The 20,334-nt window shown below is 44.3% G+C and overlaps 1 protein-coding gene across 1 annotated transcript in view; it reads left to right on the top strand.

The window, feature by feature from the left end:
* The window catches only part of LOC306745299 (CUB and sushi domain-containing protein 3-like), a gene marked incomplete at both ends in the record, with an annotated part of 218,685 nt that overhangs the window by 136,953 nt on the left and 61,398 nt on the right, over positions 1 to 20,334 (top strand). The window contains 9 exons of the mRNA XM_079228051.1: positions 5,777 to 5,895; positions 6,883 to 6,952; positions 8,476 to 8,592; positions 8,818 to 9,027; positions 10,034 to 10,222; positions 11,184 to 11,361; positions 15,196 to 15,341; positions 16,724 to 16,804; positions 17,666 to 17,779. Of these exons, the coding sequence (XP_079084177.1) occupies positions 5,777 to 5,895; positions 6,883 to 6,952; positions 8,476 to 8,592; positions 8,818 to 9,027; positions 10,034 to 10,222; positions 11,184 to 11,361; positions 15,196 to 15,341; positions 16,724 to 16,804; positions 17,666 to 17,779 (1,224 nt within the window). The remainder of the gene's footprint in view (positions 1 to 5,776; positions 5,896 to 6,882; positions 6,953 to 8,475; positions 8,593 to 8,817; positions 9,028 to 10,033; positions 10,223 to 11,183; positions 11,362 to 15,195; positions 15,342 to 16,723; positions 16,805 to 17,665; positions 17,780 to 20,334) is intronic.

Raw genomic sequence — 20,334 nt, 5'->3', positions numbered from 1 at the left:
AACAGCTGCTTCAGTCAGATTTGCATTTCTAGTTTAGCTGCCAACGCTGGCCCAGTGGTATTCCTGATCTAATTTCCCATCAACACATGCACATGATCGTGGCTCAGTGGGGCTGTGCTTAGTGTGTGTGCATAGAGAGTGTGTGTGGCGGAGCGAGATGGAGATGGAGACGCTGGCAGCGCTCACGGCCGACAGGTGTTGGGTCGCGCTGCGGAGGGAAAGGGTAGCAGTGAAGTTGTCTCGTACAGCGTAGTTTACAGTTTGAACATGGATAAAAAAATAAAATACTCCTCAATACTCCAGGAAGTTGCTGTCTGGCTTCTGGCAAAAGTGAAGAGGGGTGTCTTTACTTTACCTCTGCATCCAAGTTGCAAAATATAGATATATATATTCATTCAGTGAGTATCAACCTCGTTTATCAGCGCATTGTTGAAGAAAAAAACCATCTTGAGGCATAAATAAACACTTCACTTCCCCGGCTACATGCTGAGACGTCGGCGATGCCGGCATGGCGCCCGTGCAGACAGCTGCAGCATAAAGTGAGTAATCTTTGTCTGTTTGTGGGTATATGCATTGATCACATCTCCAGAACCGCTCATGCGATCTGCTTCACACTTAGCGGGCGCATTGCTGGGGACCGGAGGGAGCGCCTGTGTCGAATTTGACACTTTCAATATTAATAAACTTTGAATAAACAAGCGAACTGCGAACTGCGAACTGCGCTCTGCGTGGTGGGCGGCGGGGCTTCAGGGCCTCTGCTGACGGGCAGGCAGGCAGACCGCGGCTCATTGGCTGCAGTCCACTGATGGAAATACTGGCGTTAAAACCGAACTCTTCTTCCCGAGAATCAATGAGCGGCGAGCGCTTCTCAACAGTGTCGCCTCCTCGGGGCCAACCGGGGCCTCGCACTCCCCAAAAAAAACATGCGAGCAGTAACACCTAGAGCCAAACAAACGGGCGCCGCACTAGCAGATTAAATTGTCTGCAGGGAGGCGGGAGGTTAGACAAATGTGGTTTGTATTTATCCAATCAGCCGTTACTGCAGTGTTCGGCGCAGACACACACGGCGGAGCTTTGCACTCTACTTTGTGCACTTTTCTAGTTTCCAGCCTTTGGTTGGTTTGAACCACCCATTTATTTTTGCTACACACTAATGCTCTGAATGCTCAGTACAGTGGGAAGAAACAGGCAAGAGGGATTGGCACACACCCAGCCAGTCAACCATCTGTTTTAAAACGCTTCCTTTGGGTGATCGTTGCAGTCCATTGAGACTAGTTATCGAACTCTTGTATACCACCCATCACTACAACTTCTTAAGAGCCAAGCTCTCCTCGGCATGCTATATTTGAAAACAAAACGGGCGGCTTCCAACAGGCAATATGGCAGTATGCATCCTAAATAAAGTCCCTAACTGGGCTTCAACTGCTGCAGTCTGCAGAGGCATGCATTAATTCCCACGACCCTCATGGAGCGACTGTGACAACAGAAGGAATCCATGCCAGGCAACTTGGAAAGAAATACGTCCCCAGAAACAGACCCGAGATCTGGCAATACTTTTTTTTTTCACTCCACTCAAGGACATTATGGCACCGCTAATCATAATTGCATACAATCTATAATTATCGAAACCTGCATATTTTCAAGTTATTCAACGTTTTAAAATGAGCCTCTTGGCTGAACCTTGCTAATCAATGACCAAGAGCAGAAATAACCCGGTCTATACGTGTAATCAAGTTTCACATATTATCACCAACACTCTTATTCTTCTCCAGCAGTGAGCCGAGCCGTAAACACACACTGTAGTTGAATTTAAAATGACTGTTTCTCACTATTTGACTCATTTCACGCTCCTTCAAAGCCACCAGATGTGGCCCTTTGATCCGGACGCGGCTGCTGTAATCTCTTCCTGCGCGAGCCCAGTTCTTTATTTTTAACACGGGTTTTTCTTTGAGCGTCGTTTTGGAAAAAACGTGCTTCTCGGACGGATGTGATGAGTTCAAATGCAGACGGACTTTGAGATGAGTTACGTGTTATGATGAGTGATGGAGGCCGGTTAAGGACGAGAGTAGCCTGAATAAAGAAGACAGGACTTATTTCTTTTGTATTGGAAGAAAGAAACGAAACCAGAAACCTGATGGAGACCAGATAGCATGAATAAAGCATGGGGTACTCGGGAGTTGTGCAACCTTTTTAATTGTGCTGGGATTTAGCATAATAGCTACATGACTTTCTGTACTTGTGTCCACACTGGACACGCAGCGCCCAGCAGAAAGCCTCGTGTTCAAGGCAGAGACGCTGTTTTTAAAGGATGAAAGAAGCTGCTGGGATTTATGATTGAAGCTGATGTGATTTGTGGTTATTGAATCTCACACTGAGTCCACCTATAGATACTGCAATGCATATTTATCCTGCTCCTGTGTCTAGTTTCAGGGAATGTGAGGCCTCTGTCGTTTTGTATATTATGTTTGACGTAGAGTATGAATATGATGGCGAAATCAAGAATATTGATTATGGTTGTTTTACTTTATGAAAGGTAGCAAAAGAAGATTATTTTGCTGTGAGGAGGAGGAGGATCAGTATACAGTGGAAGATAATAATGATGTGGTATTTGTGATGATAATCATCACAACGTAATATTTTGATAATTAATAGAGATTACGTAATAGCATTCTAAATGTCATCTATTTACTACCTCCATTTATCAGCCTCTCAAGATCTCATGACCTTCAAATATGAGGTATAATTATATAAATATGATGTATTGCTCTTTCTCTGTCAGAATAAGATACCTTTACATTTGATATATATATATATATATATATATATATATATATATATATATTATATATGTACACTATGCATTTTATCAGAGCAACAGCAATCCAACTCAGTCAGTTTTGTTCATTCCCCACATCGAAAATCACAAATGTGTCATCAGATAGGGAAACACTCCCTAAAACCCATTAATAGGGAAAGAAATAATAATCCTTCTTCCTAGAGAGACAGACATCTGGGGTGTTTGTGTTGAAACCGACAGAAACTCTTTGAAATTGAAATAAAACAACAAGAATGTTGTTAGCTTCTGCTCAGGTTTAACTGGAATCAAACTATCTACACATACTACCATGCATTTAGTATGCAAGCATGCTTCTCTGGCTCACCTGGCCCAGCATCCCCTGCACAGTGGGGAGATGAGCACGAGGGTCAGTTCAAGGTCATGGTCACGTTACGAGGAAGGGGTGCGTCCCAACAGTGCATACCTTGTCAGGGCAGCTGCTGCACAGGGGGTCAAGGGTCAACTCTTTGACTGTGAATAGTGTACAAAAGCAATGCATCTCAACCAGTAAATAAAAGATCGATTGACAGTGAGATGAGCCGGTCTGTCCGTGTCCACGCCTCACTTAAACTGTGCATGAAGCATGGGGTGAATTACTCAAGCAGAAACATGTATTTGGTGAACCTTAAATGCTCTGCGCTACTCCTAAAGTATCTCTTCCTTATCTTAAACCGCAGCACTGTGCTTTGCAAAGCTGAATCGCTCAGCTTGCTGTCGCACTATAAGAAAGGGACGTCTTTTGCTCTCGGTAAACTATTCTCCATCGAGTGGCCTGCGTGTTCTGCCTCCTGGCTGTCAGTATCTTGGTGTATTGTTAAAATACTTCATTCATATCTAATTGAAAACCGGACTCATGCACTCAGCTACCTTTTAGGTAGCAGACGAGCGTAGCCAGCAACCGGCGAGCTATGAATTATTAAGATTGCATGGGCTCGGTGCAATCAGCAGGCCATCCTGTTGAAACTGTGCGATGCCCGTTTGATGAGGACGGGACTCGCTCCAGACGCCGCCGTGCACTCTCGAACAGTGGGCGTCGACCTTCTCACAGCAGGGCGACTACAGCTCGTGCCAAAATGTGTATTCTGATGGTTTGACTGGAACCCCTCTGGAGCTCAACGTCTGTTAGCGGGCGGCCACTCAACCCGACCGGAGCGTAATGCTCGATCTGTGTAGCGTGTAAATAATAAGAAAAAACACTTCCTTATGTTTGATATGACAGGCTTCAATATAGTGTTTGCAGCTTTTGCAGAAAGCATGCAAGTATGCTCTGACACATTTACACTGTCCCCACATACAAGTAGTTGTCAGACGCTCGCGCATTACAATATTTCCCCAATCCTAAGTTATCTTTCATTCTTTTAAACCACTATTTAAGTAGGAAACGCACTGCTTCAGGAAACTGGGACGCCTGTTAGGCAAGAAGCGTAATATCATGCAACCGTTTTATTTTTAAAGCTGCGTCGTGCTTTGATGTCAAAACCTGCCTTATGGCAGCCGCTCACTATCGCGGCAAAACACCGTTTTAATGAATTCCGTCACCGAAATCTCCTTGAATCTGTTTCAAAGTCATTTGAATTTGTCAAAGTAACGCTTTCATCTGAACCCACTCGTGAAGGGAAAAGTCAAAGCAATCCGCCCACTGCCTTTTGTGCAGCGGCTCTCTAGTGGTTGTGCGTGTCCGTCATGACGCCTCGCAGGTTACCGTCTCCTCCCACCCGAAATATCCTCTCCAGCCTCCGCCAGATGCTCCGCGGAGTGACCGCTCAGTGCTCTCAAAAGTTTGCCTGTAAATTGTTGTGAATCCTTTGTGGACATTTGGGTTGTTTACGTTTATCCGCCCACCTACTCGCTTGGACCTGTTCTCTCTTTGAGTGGGCTTGTGTGTGTAAATGTGTGTGTTTTTTCCTTTTTTGAGTGCTGTCTGCATGTGTCATCCGTGCCTACACATATAGGTTGTGATGCATTTAGTTGATTTTGTATTTTCTCCTACCCACTACCTCTCACCCTACGGCCTGCTTACTAATCATCCGTCTAGGAGAAAACTTCTGCATGAATATATACACGGCCTTCAAAGTTATTATATTAGGAAGTTCTCTTTCCTTCCATGTCGTATGTGTTACTGCTGCTGCAATGGAGACGGACCGATGCATCAAACGTGGCTGATCTCATAGGCTGTCGGTCACATTTACACATAAGCGGCACGGTATTTTTAGTTTTCCGGCATGGTGGTTAAAAAATTGCTCCGTCGATTTTATAGTTCATGAAAATCCTAATCATCACGCCAGACTTCGGCTGTGGGAATTTGTGAATTCAAGCAACCTATCGACGCACAAAATAAGCATTTTCTTTTCTTTAACGGCATGTATCAATAATAAAAGGAGATGTTTGCTCCAAACCCTGCAGATATCCACTTTCATGTATTTATTTAGTGCCTCATATGTCAATGGAAAGCTGCTCAAATACCTTCCATTAATATAGCCCACAGCTGGGATCAACCCTGGCTTTTAAGCCATTAAAGGGTCTCACGGTAACCGGCAAGTGGCTCTGTAATCACTTTGTTCCATTGGAGCCCAATTTTTCTGTCAAGTAATACTTCAGGGATTGCTTTGTAATTTCACAGTGATTGCTTCAGATAGCAGTCGGAAAGGATTGTGCGATTAAAGCCACCAGTAGAATCGCATTTTGACTTGTCCCAGTTCCCAAATGTTATGATGACATGACAGAGAGAAAAAATAGGACTCGCTCAATTACTATGCAATTACAAGCACATTAACACCCCGCACTGTGTAATTAGGTCTTTTCTGAATTAATTCCTTTCTATAGATGTCGGAAGATTCAATATAAATGTGGCCGCGGTCGAAACGATATATTTGGATTGTTCCCATATTGTGCAGAAGAATGATTGCTGTCCACACTTGTGTGTTGTGACTCTGTCCCAAGCAATAGGTTTGGATTCGTGCCCAGAGCCGCTGCCTCCCAGTAACGGCCAGCGAGTGGGCGACCGCTACACCGTGGGCGACATGGTGTCCTTCCAGTGCGACCAGGGCTTCTCGTTACAGGTAGGTGAAAGATATCCAGCGCTCTTATGGTTATGATAAGTGAATCACATCTTCACCGCCTGGAGTGACACTTCGGCGCGGAATACCCCAAAGGATGAATCCGTCAAGGCAGCGGCACTAAGTACTTTTTCGATGACGTGTGTGTGTGTGTGTGAGGTGACTGTCCGTGTGTTCAAGCTTGCGTCTTTATTGTGTGTCCTTTGCTTCTCTACTTGGATGTTTGTGTGAGTGTGTGTCTGTTACAAAGCAGCTTTAACTTCCTCCAATCTTCCTTAAGTAGATACTGTTTTTTTTGAGCTGCTGCAGAACCCTCCAATGCCACGGGCGATGAATTGTGTTAACAGTCGCCTCACTAATCCCACACCGATTTTTTTTTTCTTCCTCGGCTTAAGCATTCACATCTTTTCACATTCTCTCTTAGACCAAGCAGCAACATCTTACACACATCTTCCGGCTGACTGTCTGAACACCAGGAACAGACCAGGGGCCGTTGTAGGAAACAAAAACACATGTATGGCTGAGTCTACTGGATTCAGGTGGTGTGTGTGTGTGTGTGTGTGTGTGCAGGTTCAACATCCGTGTGCGAGTTGGCTGGAGGAGGGTCATGTATTTTACAAGCATTTTGGCTGCAGGAAACTTCTGGATTACCTTCAGGATTAAACACAACAGTGCTATGCATATTCTCCAGATGATTAACCTGTAATATTCATCACTTTAATGTTGTTATTGTCTATCCAACAGAGTAGTCAGACCCCAGGTGGTGCTCCCAATAAGCAACCTCTCTTAATACCATCAAATATTTTCACACGCAAGAACATGAGGAAGATGAAAATCTGACTGTTAACCAATTCCAAAGATCCACAGGACTGTGATGCAATCTGCTTGCAGAAGACTTGTCTGTTGCATCTCCTGGTGTTTCTTATTTTTGTTATTGTTCTGTATTTTGCAGCTGGTGAAGATATTGTTTTTGTTTGTTTTCCTGAACAGGGCAATGCATATATTACCTGCATGCCTGGCCCCGTCAGAAGGTGGAATTACCCCGTGCCTCTATGTTTAGGTAATGTATTATTTTATACAGTCTGACACTGTGCAGGGTTTCAATGAGGTGATATTGCGCGACAAATCCATATTTGTTACATGAAACGTAGATTCAGTCTCATTCTTTTGTCTTTTGCCCTTCTCCTTTTTTATCATTGACTTTCTCCTTGTTAATATCGTTTTATGTCTTCCAGAGCAATACTTTACTCATACACAGCCACACAATAGATCAATGCCCCCACAGAGGACTTGTTATTGTATTAGGGAAAGCGACAATTCCATCGTAAAAACCGGGGGAGGGGATGATGGGTGGGCGTGGAGGCTTGAGGAGTGGGGATTATGAATTTTCTGTTTTCCCCCCTCAGTTGAAAATCAATAAGGCTTTGCACCATCTGAGTGTGTTGCTGGATCCCTGATACCCCTCATGAGCCTCTACTCTCCCCCAACACTTCCTCTGAAGTTGATTGTCACAGTGACAGATTCCAGAGATTACTGAGGAAGTGCAGCAGCTTCTCTTTTCGACACCCTCGCCGTTCTGTTGCCCCCAATTACACGTGTACACAAACGCACACAATTAGTGCGAACGCGCCTCGCCGTGCATTCAAACACACACACACACACACACACACACGCTCGCTGCACTCTTCATGTAGATGTTGTGTCCCTGTGGTTTTCACAGTTCACTGCAGACATAAATCCCAGCTTTACTGTTGACAGGCCTGTTCTCGGACGCTTGTGTTCGCTCGTTAGCTCGACTCCTCGCTCGTTTACGGCGCACACCCCAACACCCCAACACCCCCACACTGTATCCTCTTTGCTGGCTGATAGACTCACAACAAAGTGGTTTGCAGGACCCGACACAGACCGTACAGCATCCTCATAAGTGGCTCCCCTCATCCCCTCTTTCATTTCAAACACAAACCCGCCTTCGTTGATGGTCTCCAAAGAAATGGCAGCGATGCCGCTTCCGTTCCCAAATATTTGCCACATCAAGAGGCTCGTAAGGTCTTGGATTGATGCCTCTGGTGGCTCCGATTGCATTACACCTGGGAGTTTATGTAAGGACTGGGATATGAGGGGATGAGTGTAACCTTCACTAAAGTGTTCTCCAACCCGCTGTCACAAAAATACATATGGTGGGGTGTTGCAGAGGGAGGGTGAAGTAATCACCGCCGCCGCTGAACAAAACTGTGATGCTGAATTGAATTGACTCCCTCGTTTATTTTAATTTGAAGCACCACCAAACAAGGAATGCGCCTGAGTCAGTTATCTTTTCACGGACGCCCTTATGGAGCATAATCCAGATGTACACGCACCCACACACACATCCCCGCTTCCCCAATCCTAAACTCTGCGTATAAACCATGAGCGCGGGCATTAGCAGCGCCGCTAGCCTTCCTCCTCTATTGTACACGTACACAACACTCCCGCGTGTTCGTTGCCCTCCCACCATCTTCCTCAGTCGTTGTGTTTCTTTGTTTTCCCGCGGAGCCGCTCTGTGGAGAAGTGACATGTTCTTTCTCCTCGGTTGGTCTCCCGCAGCTCAGTGTGGTGGCTCGATGGCAGACTTCAGCGGCGTCATCCTCAGCCCCGGCTTCGCAGGGAATTACCAGAGCAGCCTGGACTGCAGCTGGAGAGTTCAACTCCCTATTGGTTTCGGTCTGTCATCCCTCCCTCTGTCTTTCCGTTTCATTTCTCCTTTCTTTGTTCTGCTTGCTATAATGTCCTCTCTGCTGCTTTTCCTCTGCCCTGTTCTGTGAACTCGTTGAAAAAGAACCTGCTCGTCTTTATGCACGCCCAACAATGAATCTGAACTAAAAGAACACGCACATTAATTCACTTTGAGTGCGTCTCCTGCGTCAACGTTCTCTTTCTGCTTTTTAGGGATCCATCTGCAGTTTCTGAACTTCTCCACAGAGCCGGTTCATGACTATCTTGAGGTGCGCAGTGGGAACCTGGAGACGGGAACAGTGATTGATCGGTTCAGCGGCCCCGTCGTGCCCAACTCTCTCTTCAGCACCACCCACGAGACCACTCTCTTCTTCCACAGCGACTACTCCCAGAACAAGCCCGGCTTCCACATCGTCTACCAGGGTGAGGAACAAAGATTGGTCCTCATGGTAAAGTTAAGAAAGGGGTTGTATCATAGATGCAGCTGTAAAAAAAAGTGGAAAGAGATTGAATAGTTTGCTAATAGAGCACTTAAAAACCCATCAGTCAGGTTGGATACAGAGCAGGGACTGCAAGGCCGATGCTTTCACTAAGGTTGTAGGATTACAAAAGGCTGAAGAATAAAGCAAAATAAATCAATGCTGACCTCCGCTGAGACACTCAATAACACATATTCTTGAATGATAATAGTGTCGGCTCTGTCAGTGGAGTTTTTTTATGTGGAAAAAGAAGAATTATTAATTGGCTGACATGATGACGATGCTGTGAATTTAAGTCTTTTGGACAAACTTTGTATATTCAAAATGTTAACGTTTGAAAAAAAGAGGAGAAAAATGCTCTGACCTACATTTCGGGGCCTCGGGCGCCAGTAGGAGGGGTGTTTTGGTTTTTTTGTTTGTTTGTTTTTCTTCCAAAAAGACGTAGCACACTTGGCCGGTGTTAAATCATACAGACATTAGGCCGCTAAGACAAGTACAGAGCACCACATGCATGCATGTGTGTATATATATATATATATATATATATATAAATACACACAATAAAAATACAAATAAATAGGTTAGATAAAGGTTGTGTGGGAGACGCGTGCATTATGCATGGAAGAATTGGTGAAACTGAACATGTAATGTTTAATTGTGAGTGACAAGTGTCTCATGAAGATAATGACTTTCATAATAACGATAATAAACATAAAAGACAGAATAGTAACAGCAAAAGTATTCAAGCATAGAAGGATGTTTTTAATGCCAAAGCATCTGTTGATTATATTTCACCAATGGTATAAAAGGAGCTGCTCACTGGCCAGGTGTTGGTTCTTCTGCTACTCTTTCATCATAGATATGATATAGTGTTGTAGTGGGAGCGTTTCTTAATTTGCTTCCTGGAGTCTGTGGTTATTAATCCTCCACTACTGTTTTTTCCCCTCCAGCATACGAGCTTCAGAGGTGTCCGGACCCTCGGCCTTTTCGCAGCGGCATCGTGATCGGTCAGGACTACAGTGTGGGGATGACCATTTCCTTTGAGTGCCTTCAAGGTTACACTCTGCTCGGAGAGCCGTCTCTCACATGTCTGCATGGAGTCAGCAGAAACTGGAATCACCCGATACCTCGCTGTGAAGGTGACCGGCCTCTTGTCAACACAATGGGTGTCTTCTAGCGAAAGAAAATGTGAAAGAAGCAGCACTGAACTGCTCTTCCTGTTATAACTACCAAGACCTACATCCTTCCTCCAGATAACGTACATTTATAGTATCATCAGGCATAAAAATGTCAGTTTTCCCAAACTTAGTGGAGAAATGTTAAAAGTGTGCAAACACGTCTCTGAGAAAGTAATGCATGCTCCTCTCTGAGAAGCGGACTGAGACGGAAATGCTTTTCCATCGCCGTTACCTGCTAAAAATAAAGTCTTTGAAGTTATTTTGAAAAGAAGAATGTAGGTTCTTGAGTCTGCTTGTAGTCCCGTCCTTTATCCTCGCACATGAAAGCGCCTGACTCACTTTTACCACCACTTTACTGAACTATAAACTGACACAGCCCGATACAATGATGTATGGAGCGTCTTCATTACCACGCTTATTACACCGGTCTTTCAAGGACGCCGCTCAGACGTTGCTCAGGTATGATAGATCATGGCTTTCCTCTCGTCGGTGACGTGTGTTTGGAGTCCACACCAGAGTTGGGCATTCGGTAAATAGTTCTGTTTTTACCCATAGCTGCAGTATTGTCCCGCTTGTCAAGTTTATATATATATATATATTTTTTTTTTTCTTTGGGATCCTTTGGGCAGCGCTTTGGCTTTGACTTCCAGTTCAAAGTCAAATCTTAACACATTCCCTCTGAAGGGATATGACGAGGGAGTTTTAGTGTCTGAACTACTCAGGGGCTTCAAGTTCACAGCAGACAGTAACCATCCCGTTGTGTCTAACAGGTCAGTATTCCACTGATAACCCAATAACACACAGTTACGGTTTGTTTTAGCAACAGTTAAGTGGCGATCCAGTCATAAAAGCAAGTTTTATGACCTCAAAAACTGGCTTTGTATTTGTATCCAGCCTCTTTCTTCTTCTTCTCTCCCTCCAGCGCTCTGCGGTGGGAATGTAACGTCCATGAACGGCACCGTTTACTCTCCCGGACACCCGGCCGAGTATCCGCACTTCCTGGACTGCATGTGGACGGTCCGAGTGCCTCCCGGCTACGGCATCCACATCAACTTCTCAGTCATCAACACGGAGCCCATCTACGACTACATCACCGTGTGGTAGGTTTTCATTTCCCTCTCGGTGTGACACATCGTCGGCTTATGGCGCAGATCTCACACACACACACAGCTGTCTGTCTGCAGAGCTGCACACAGTCATATTGACAAGCATTAGGAGGCAATCTTTCTCAGTAAATAGTGGTGTTTGTTTAAGCTTTAGAAACTGAGACAAATATGTTATAAAAACAATACTACAAGAAGCAACTGGCCACGAACATTTTTACTCGAGGAAAAACTGCAGAATATAATACGATATTTCTTTCAGAATAATATTCTGTATTGATTCAGATTCCTTCTTTATTGTCACCTATAGAGGATAATTAGATTATTACACAATCACACACTGAGAAGAAGCAACATGCAGACATAACAAAGACGTGACAGACGGACTGCACAGACGCCGTCGTCGCACGAGCCAAACCACCCGGTCGGTTACTCGTCGCAAAAGCAAACTCAAAATGGTTGCCATGTTGAGAGCTGTGTGGAGGCAATCCCTCAATCATAGCTATGCTGTGATTGAGGGATTGCCTCCACACAGCTCTCAACATGGCATGGGATTGGGGTCTCAGCTCTTGATGTGACACCCTTATTAGATGAGCCAACAGCCTTCCAGATATGTTGAAATCATATCCGCGAATTCACTTTACTTTTCCTGGCAGCTTTTATCCCGACAGCCCCTTGTACAAAAAAAAAACTAAATAGATTCTGGTAGGTGATGAAACGAGAGAAACTGGAGTAAAGTGTGAGTCACCGTGTGTGTGTGTGTGTGTGTGTGTGTGTGTGTGTGTGTCCTTAGTGAGCGTTACGTAAAATGACAGCAATGTGTGCAAGCATGAAAACATCAGCTCTGAGTTGTCTTGGACGTTTGTTCGCATGTAGAAACTTTCCCTCTCCTCAGATAATTGTACAACAGTAAACAATGTTCTACTACCTGTCTCACCCTCTGCCTCGCCCTCTGTCTCACCCTCTGCCTCAGGCAGCCATGGACCTCACCTCATGGGTGATAGAGAAGTGAAATGCCTCCTAGCATACAGTAGGGGAGGAGGGAGCTACTGTTTTCAAATGAAAAAGCACATAAACAATCTGTCCCCTGATGGCTACATTTCATTTCCCTGCCTGACTGCCGTCTCCCATTTTGCTGATCACTCTGAAATGAAATTGCGCTAAGACGTTTTTTTAATATACAATATATTAAAGGTACACACATAGAGAAGAAAAAAATCATTTATTGTACATCATTCTCGCGAATAGGCCTGGAGCTACCCCAAAGTGCCAGTGATGAAATACTTTTTTCTCCTGTACGAAAATGGCATTTATATATATACATAACAGAAAAGTCCTTTCTTTTTATTCTCAGAGAAAAGAAGCACATGCTGCATCACATCCACAGCTAACTTATTTAGGCAGCTTGTTTCAGAATACAGATCACGTCAGTGTTTTTTGGAAGATCTCCCCTTGCTCTCATTAGCGGAGGTGCTTCTGTGTTCTGTGCTGTCAGCGGCTAATTCTCCTCTCATAAATGGCTTTATTGCAAATGACAACTTCTATCATCGCCACCACAGCCATCCACCTATCTATTCACCTTGGGGTGGGGGATGTGGAGAAAGGCGCTTGATAAATGTAGTTTCCCATAGGAGACGTGTCATGATATAATAGTTTGCCATTATCAAATTGCATGATACGATAAACAAGTATAATAATAATAAAATAAAGGTGCATCATCACATAGCTGTCGGAATCCAATATTGCCGTAAATTAGTCCCGCTCATGCAACATCGCTTTCAATCACCCAGCAGAGCCAAGGATAATAATGGGTTTAGCTACCTCAGTGGAAACAGTCTGTGAAATATCTCCAGGTTGCCAAATCTCTCAATGTCGTTTTCTAGCCACCACCTCCCGGCCTCACCTGGGGGATCCCGAGGTGCATCCTCAGCTAGAATATATATATATATGAGCGCGCTCCCAGTCTGCCCCGGGGCTCTCCGCTCAGTCGGACGTGTCTGATGTAGCTCCACGGGGAGGCGTCCCGGAGGCGTCCTCATTAGACGTCTGAACGGCCTCAACGGGAGCAGCAGGTGCAGCTGGAGCTCCTCCCACTTAATCGACTTCTCCTCCCGTGACCCCCCCCCCCACACCTGCACAGGCGGCTCCTTTCAGCTCTTTGTGTGTTGTGTTCGCTCCACTTTCAACATCGTCACCTTCCTACAATAATGGCCTAAGTTAGGGTGACCAGACGTCGTTTCCAAAAACGTCCGGGATTTTGCCTCGTTGGATATTTGTGTTTCTCTGGGTCTTTCACAAACTAGTTATTACGTTCCCCCTTCTTGCGCGAGCTCTGACTGTAGAGAGAACTGTCATTGGTCGACCGATCTCAGTGTTGCCAGATGCACGATAATTATCCTCCAAATACGACCATTTTGAGCCTTTGGTACGATACTTCGCCATTTCCAATCTGGCAACCCTGAGCACCTTGCCACCTCCGCTAGTTGCATGGTTTACAACAGCACATGACATCTGCAGCCATGCCGAAACGTAAGCCATAAGTCATTATTTCAGGTTTTTCAGAAAACACAAAAAACTAATGCAAATGTAGTAGTGGTGCACAAGCTGCCTCTAGACACTGCACAACATATGCATATTGTAATAACGGTCAAATTATGTTATGATTACGAATGTTATGTTCCAGTGAGATTTTCATTGACAAAAATGCTAACTAAATTGCTAGCTTTAATGCTAGCTTCAAAATGCATTATTAAAAAGCTAATAAAATGACTCTTGACATTAAACTATACGGCTAGAATCACATGATCTGTTCAACTGAGGATGTAGGAGATGATTTAGGCAAGAAAATCATTTTTGTCAGGCCATTATTTTAGGAAGGTGACGACATGTCATTTCACTACGATGCCGCTTGTCGATCCCACACTACATTGTCCCCTCATTTGGGAACAAGGCCCAGCTGCCATAGGTGGACGCCGTCCAAGAACTGCGTCCTTCTGCCTCTCATCCACCACTGACAGCGCGCCAATAGCTATTTCACTGACTTTTACGACCCCGGCCTCTTATCTTTTCTGTTATTTTTTCTTTCTGTTTCTTTCTGTTGTTTTCTTATCTGTTTTTGTAATTTATAGCTACCTGAAGGAGTTGGTGCATTTGTTTCCATCACTAGTGTCACATCTTTTCCACATGTTGATTGTTCTACGTGGGTACACACTCCCGTAGACATTGCAAACCTACACTCAATAAGGAGTGAAAATCAAAAAGATCATCACGATTCAATTACATTTTGATTCCCAGGGCTACAGCTCCTTTTTACAGTACATCATGTTATTCAGGACTTCATACATTTTCTACACATTTCCTCCTTCCAGGTGCTGAAGGACATGATAAGCACACACTCTGATTACGTACACACACGCACAGAATATTAACAATCTCAACTGGGTTTGAAGGAATGTTTTGCAAGGGAAAAAAATAGGTCACAAACGCAGTTGTGGATTTTGCACATTTTTTTGCAGGATTCTGTATCATTGATTTTTTTTTTTTTTCATTTCATTCCCCATTAATATGTAACATGGCTGGAGGAGGCAAAAGTTTCCGCGCTGTACTGCCTCATCAGTTAACTCGGACTAAACTTTTACTTTGACAGTGTTGATTAATGTAGAACTTTTTCCCCAGGTTTTTTTCAGAATGACTGCTGGGTCCGTGAGATTGCTGGAGGATAACTAGACCTGCTCTTTGATCCCAGAGAGTTATTACTGGTGTTTATTCATAAACCATGTGCTCTCTCTCTCCTCCCTCCTCCTTTCATCTCTCTCTTTCCCTCCCATCCAGGGACGGACCGGACCAGGCCTCGCCTCAAATCGGCCAGTTCAGCGGTAACTCTGCGCAGGACGGCGTGTCCACCACCGCCAACCAGGTCCTCATCAAGTTCCACAGCGACTTCAGCACCAGCGGCTTCTTTGTGCTGCGTTATTACGGTAACCTCCCCTTTTGAAGACCTGCCATAATGACCCCAATTCACTGGAGCCCCGGTGTGGTAATGAAGACCACAAAGGAACAGAGGGGAACATCGTCCCCTGTGTTTCCATACAGGAACGCCTTTTAATTTCCCCTCTTTGTGAGTCATTATTCAGCTTTTCTCATCTTGGAACCAGATATTGCTTCTACTTTGGTGTAACGATAAATGATGAATGCTTTCTTTTTATGCCTGTTTTTTTTTTTTTTTTCTCCCCTGCACTATTAAAACGCCCCATCGAAAAGAAGTTGATTAATAATAAAATGTCCCCCGTCCCAGCTAAATTAGTGATGGCTTTTGATGATCATGAACAGTGAAAGGTGGCAATTTATGATCTAATCAAGTGGCGGCATGATGGAAGAGTAAAGAATGTAATGCAGGTGGAACAGAACACACATTCTCTCTCTCTCTCTCTCTCTCTCCCTACCTCCTTCCCTCTCCCTCTCTCTCTCCCTACTTCCCTCTCTCTCTCTCTCTCCCTCTCTCTCTCTCTACCTCCCTCCCTTTCTCTCTCTCTCTCTCTCTCCCTACCTCCCTCTCTCTCTCTCCCTCTCTCTCTCTCTACCTCCCTCCCTTTCTCTCTCTCTCTCTTTCTCTCCCTCTCTTTCTCTCTCTCCCTCTCTCCTTCTCTCCCTCTTGCTCTCTCTCCCTCTTTCTCTCTCGCTCTCTTTCTCCCTCTCTCCCTCCCTACCTCTCTTGCTCTATTTATCTCTCTTTCTCTCACTCTCCATCTTTCTCTCTCTCCCTCTTTCTCTCTCTCCCTCTTTCTCTCTCTCACCCTCCCTACCTCTCTCTCCCTCGCTCTCCCTCCCTACCTCTCTCTCTCCCTCTCTCTCGCTCCCTCCCTCTCTTTCTTTCTCTCTCTCCCTCCCTACCTCTCTCACTCTCTTTCTCTCTCCCTCGCTCTTTCTCTCACTCTCTCTCCCTCTCTCTCTCTTTCCCTCTCTCTCTCTTTCCCTCTCTCTCTCTCTTTCTCTCATCTCCATCTTTCTCTCTCTCCCTCTTTCTCTCCCTCTCTCCCTACCTCTCTCACTCTCTTTCTCTCTCCCTCTCTCACACTCTCTCCCTCCCTACCTCTCTCCCTACCTCTCTTTCTCTCACTCTCTTTCTCTCTCTCGCTCTCTCCCTCCCTACCTCTCTTTCTCTCTCCCTCTCTCTCTCTTTCCCTCTCTCGTTCTCTCACTCTCTCTTTCTCTTTCTTTCCCTCTCTCTCTCTTTCTCTCCCTCCCTCTCTCTCGCTCCCTCTCTTTCCCTCTCTTTCCATCTCTCCCTCTCTCCCTCTCTTACACACACACCCTCACACACACACAGTTGTAGATGTCACCCTCTCTCCTCTCCCAACAGCCTACCAGCTGAGATCGTGTCAGCCTCCCGCTCCTGTTGCCAACGCGACAACCCTAACCGATGATGAAGAGTTTGAAATAGGTTTGTCTCATCTTGTTTTGCTTGTTTACCGGCCGGGCGGCGTGCGTCATACAACACATCTGCACCAGACGTGAGGTGATCTGCTCGGACAGCTATGAACACGGGAGGAAAACAGGAATAGACGTATCAAAGGTTTTAGCCATTCATTAATAAATCCATTCCCCTGTCAGCTGAATCTTGCATTTTTTGACACTATTGTTTGAATGTTTATCTCTTCGTCCGTCTTTTTGTGAACGTACAACTCCACGTATCGATTTCTCAATTTGAAACGGCTCTGGCTGTAGTCCATATTCATTTAGACATCAAACGTGTACATATATATTAATTCATAACATACAGATTATTTTAAAACGTCACCATCTCATTCCCGTGTGCTCTTTGTATTCCTCGTTCTTTCTTGCCCCTTTGCTCTTCCGTCTTAGAATTCTTTCTTTCCTCTTGAGTTTTTCCATCCATTCATACTTTTTGCAAATTAACATTAGTTTGAGGGAAGGATGAAACATATCTTCACATAAGCTGTTTGTATATTTTCATTGTTTAGACGTGAGTCTGAATTGGACATCCTATGGCTAGTGGCTGTCTAACTGTGTGTGTGTGTGTGTGTGTGTGTGTGTGTGTGTGTGTGTGTGTGTGTGTAATGAAGTGCCTTCAGCTCGCTAAGGGGATGTCAATCTTCATTAGAAAATGTGTTGTTGACTACTGTTTCAAGTGCTGGTAGTGAGGAGGCTTTTGCTAACCCGTGTGTGTGTGTGTGTGTGCGCGTGTGTGTGTGTGTGGGCGGATGAATGGATGGATGTGTTTTTCATATCCACTCCCGGCACGTGTGTGTCTGTGTGATGGTGGGTGTAAATGACTTCACAGGGGACATCATTCGGTACTCGTGCCTGCCGGGCTTCACCTTGGTGGGCAGCGAGATTCTGACCTGTCGACTTGGAGAGCGGCTGCAGATGGATGGACCCCCACCGGTCTGCCAAGGTTGGTTTATCCGAATATGCGAGTCTATATTTCCATGTCTGAGCGTGGCTTTACAGATGTTGTAGTTTGCAGGTGCACATGCATGTGTGTACGTACCCATGTTCAGGTGTGTGTGCCTCTGTGGGTGAGCTTGGATGCAGTCAGTGGCGGCTGCTGTTCGCGTGTGCATCGTTTAACTTTAACAGACCCATCAGGCTGCTGGTGGCAAACCGTATCTTTATTCTAAGTTGTCAAGACTCGGAGTCATAGTATCAGCGACCCAAGACCAGATACTTACCTAGATACCTAGACGCAGCACTTGACTGGGATGGATCAGAGTGAAACGGATTACAGTGTAATAAGGTAGATGGGGAGACTGTATCTCTGCAACCACTAGGGCTATTTGAATGATTTCGGTGTTTTAATAAAAGGTACACATGTGAGATTGTGTTCAGATGTGTAAATATCAGTCTATATGTTACTGGTTAAGAGTAAATGAAGATGACACACAGAAAAAATGAAAAGGTTTCAGGTCCGCTTAGAAAAAAATCACTTTCAGGATGATTATTTCTTTGAAATGATGCAGCTGTAAGGTCCAACTCTAACCCAAATCATAGCTCAATATGTGAACATTCTCTAACCCAAATCATAGCTCAATATGTGAACATTCTCTAACCCAAATCATAGCTCAATATGTGAACATTCTCTAACCCAAATCATAACACAATATGTGAACATTCTCTAACCCAAATCATAAACAATATGTGAACATTCTCTAACCCAAATCATAAACAATATGTGAACATTCTCTAACCCAAATCATAGCTCAATATGTGAACATTCTCTCTTGACTTTGATGAAGATAAGCAGAACAAAGTTAGAGAGGGTTTTAGTTCAGAAAATTCAGGCGAGGACTCATTGGTGCCCATTGGGGCTATTTGAATGCTATTTGAATTTTTTCATGTACCAAACCATATATTTCACTTGTATATTACTTATGGTGTTCAATACAGCCAAATACAGCAGTTTTATTCATAAAACAACCAATGATTTACAGTTTGATATAACAATCGCTCAGTTTCCTCCTTCCTGGGGGAGGATTGGTTTTTAAAAGGTTTTAATCCTCGCTCAACTGACCCCATGGATTTGATTGAGGTATCATGTCTTTCCTAGGCATGTTTCTTTCTTTTTTTCACAAGATGGATTTTCAAACAAGAAGCAAAGGAAAAGAAATGTCTGTGTTGTCTGCATCAGAGCTTTTGTTTGGACCGAAAAGCCTGCCTGTCATGCCAATACATCTCTGACAGAGCGCTCTGGAACCTGATTGTCCCCGTGGATAGGCTTCTCTTTTTGAAGGGCCCTTAAGTCCTTTGTCTCGTCGTGAGTTGATGAGTGTTTCTGTCTTTTTATTTCTAGAAACTATGAGTAATCGCATTGGACTTTCAGACCCAGAGCCTGTATTCATAACGCATCTGAGAATAAGACTAGTGATTTAAATCCTATTTGCTCGTTCCTGACTGTTATTATTTGATGTATGACTTGATGTCTCGGTTCCTACCCTGTAGCGGTTTTGCGGCTGACATTGTTTTGCTCTTATAAGTAAGAATTTGCCTGATGTCATTTTAGCACTGGGAAAGCAGCAAGTACATGAATGGAAAATGTGCTGGAAAAATCTTGTGTTGTCAATGAAAAAACTATAAACCTTCTGGAGAATGAAATGCTATGCTATCTAGCAGAGCCGAGTTATGTTCAGGGTTTCAGACGCTAGTTTATGGACACGATTATTATTATTGTTTCACCAACTATAGCTAAAGTTTTATGATTAAAGGCTGTCTGGGATCAATGGTCTCAATGTGTGTTGTTGGGCTTTGTGGAGAGAGTTAATTATAAAGAAAGAGAGAACAATAAATGGGAGCCCAAAACACCGGTTTAATACCAGCTAACGGTACATTTGGACTTTGCCAGCATTGCCTCTTCCAACATAAAAATGGGCCATAACATGTGTTCTGCAGGTGTGTATTATTCTATTACCAATTTGTCTTCATTCCTAAGCATGTAAGACATGATTTTATAGCCGTAGACTACACATCTTGCACCGGTAGGAATAGTGTGGGGCACGATCAGCGTCTGGAAAATAATCTCTAGGAAAGAGTGGGGACCCAGAAATAGTAATTGTAAAGCTTAAGTTGTCTAGAAGATATTCCTATGCTTTATTCATAAAGGCTACGGTGCTGTCAATGATGCAATTAGTGTATGCACAAAGGCCAAGGAGAAGAAAACCGTGGTAATTTCATCAAATTTTCATTGAGTCCTGTAAACAACAAAGCCTTCCTTTACTTGTGCTGCATGGAACATTTAAAAAAAAAAAAAAAAAATCATAATTTATTAAAAGCACAAGGAGTATGAAGTCCTGCAGCATTGCATTGGCTTGTTGCACATTGCAGCGTGAAGAGAGAAGGGAGAGCTTCATTGCATGCGCGCTCATTGCATCAGACAGATGCACGGTCACGTTCAGCCTGACAGGAATGGAATTGCTCTGACATGTTTTCCAAAAGCTTTATTTCATTGCCTTTTTT

Source organism: Taurulus bubalis (genome assembly GCF_910589615.1).
Source record: "Taurulus bubalis genome assembly, chromosome: 12".
NCBI lineage: Eukaryota > Metazoa > Chordata > Actinopteri > Perciformes > Cottidae > Taurulus > Taurulus bubalis.
Note: the sequence above shows the minus strand (reverse complement) of the source record. Positions and strands in the feature narration are given on the sequence as shown.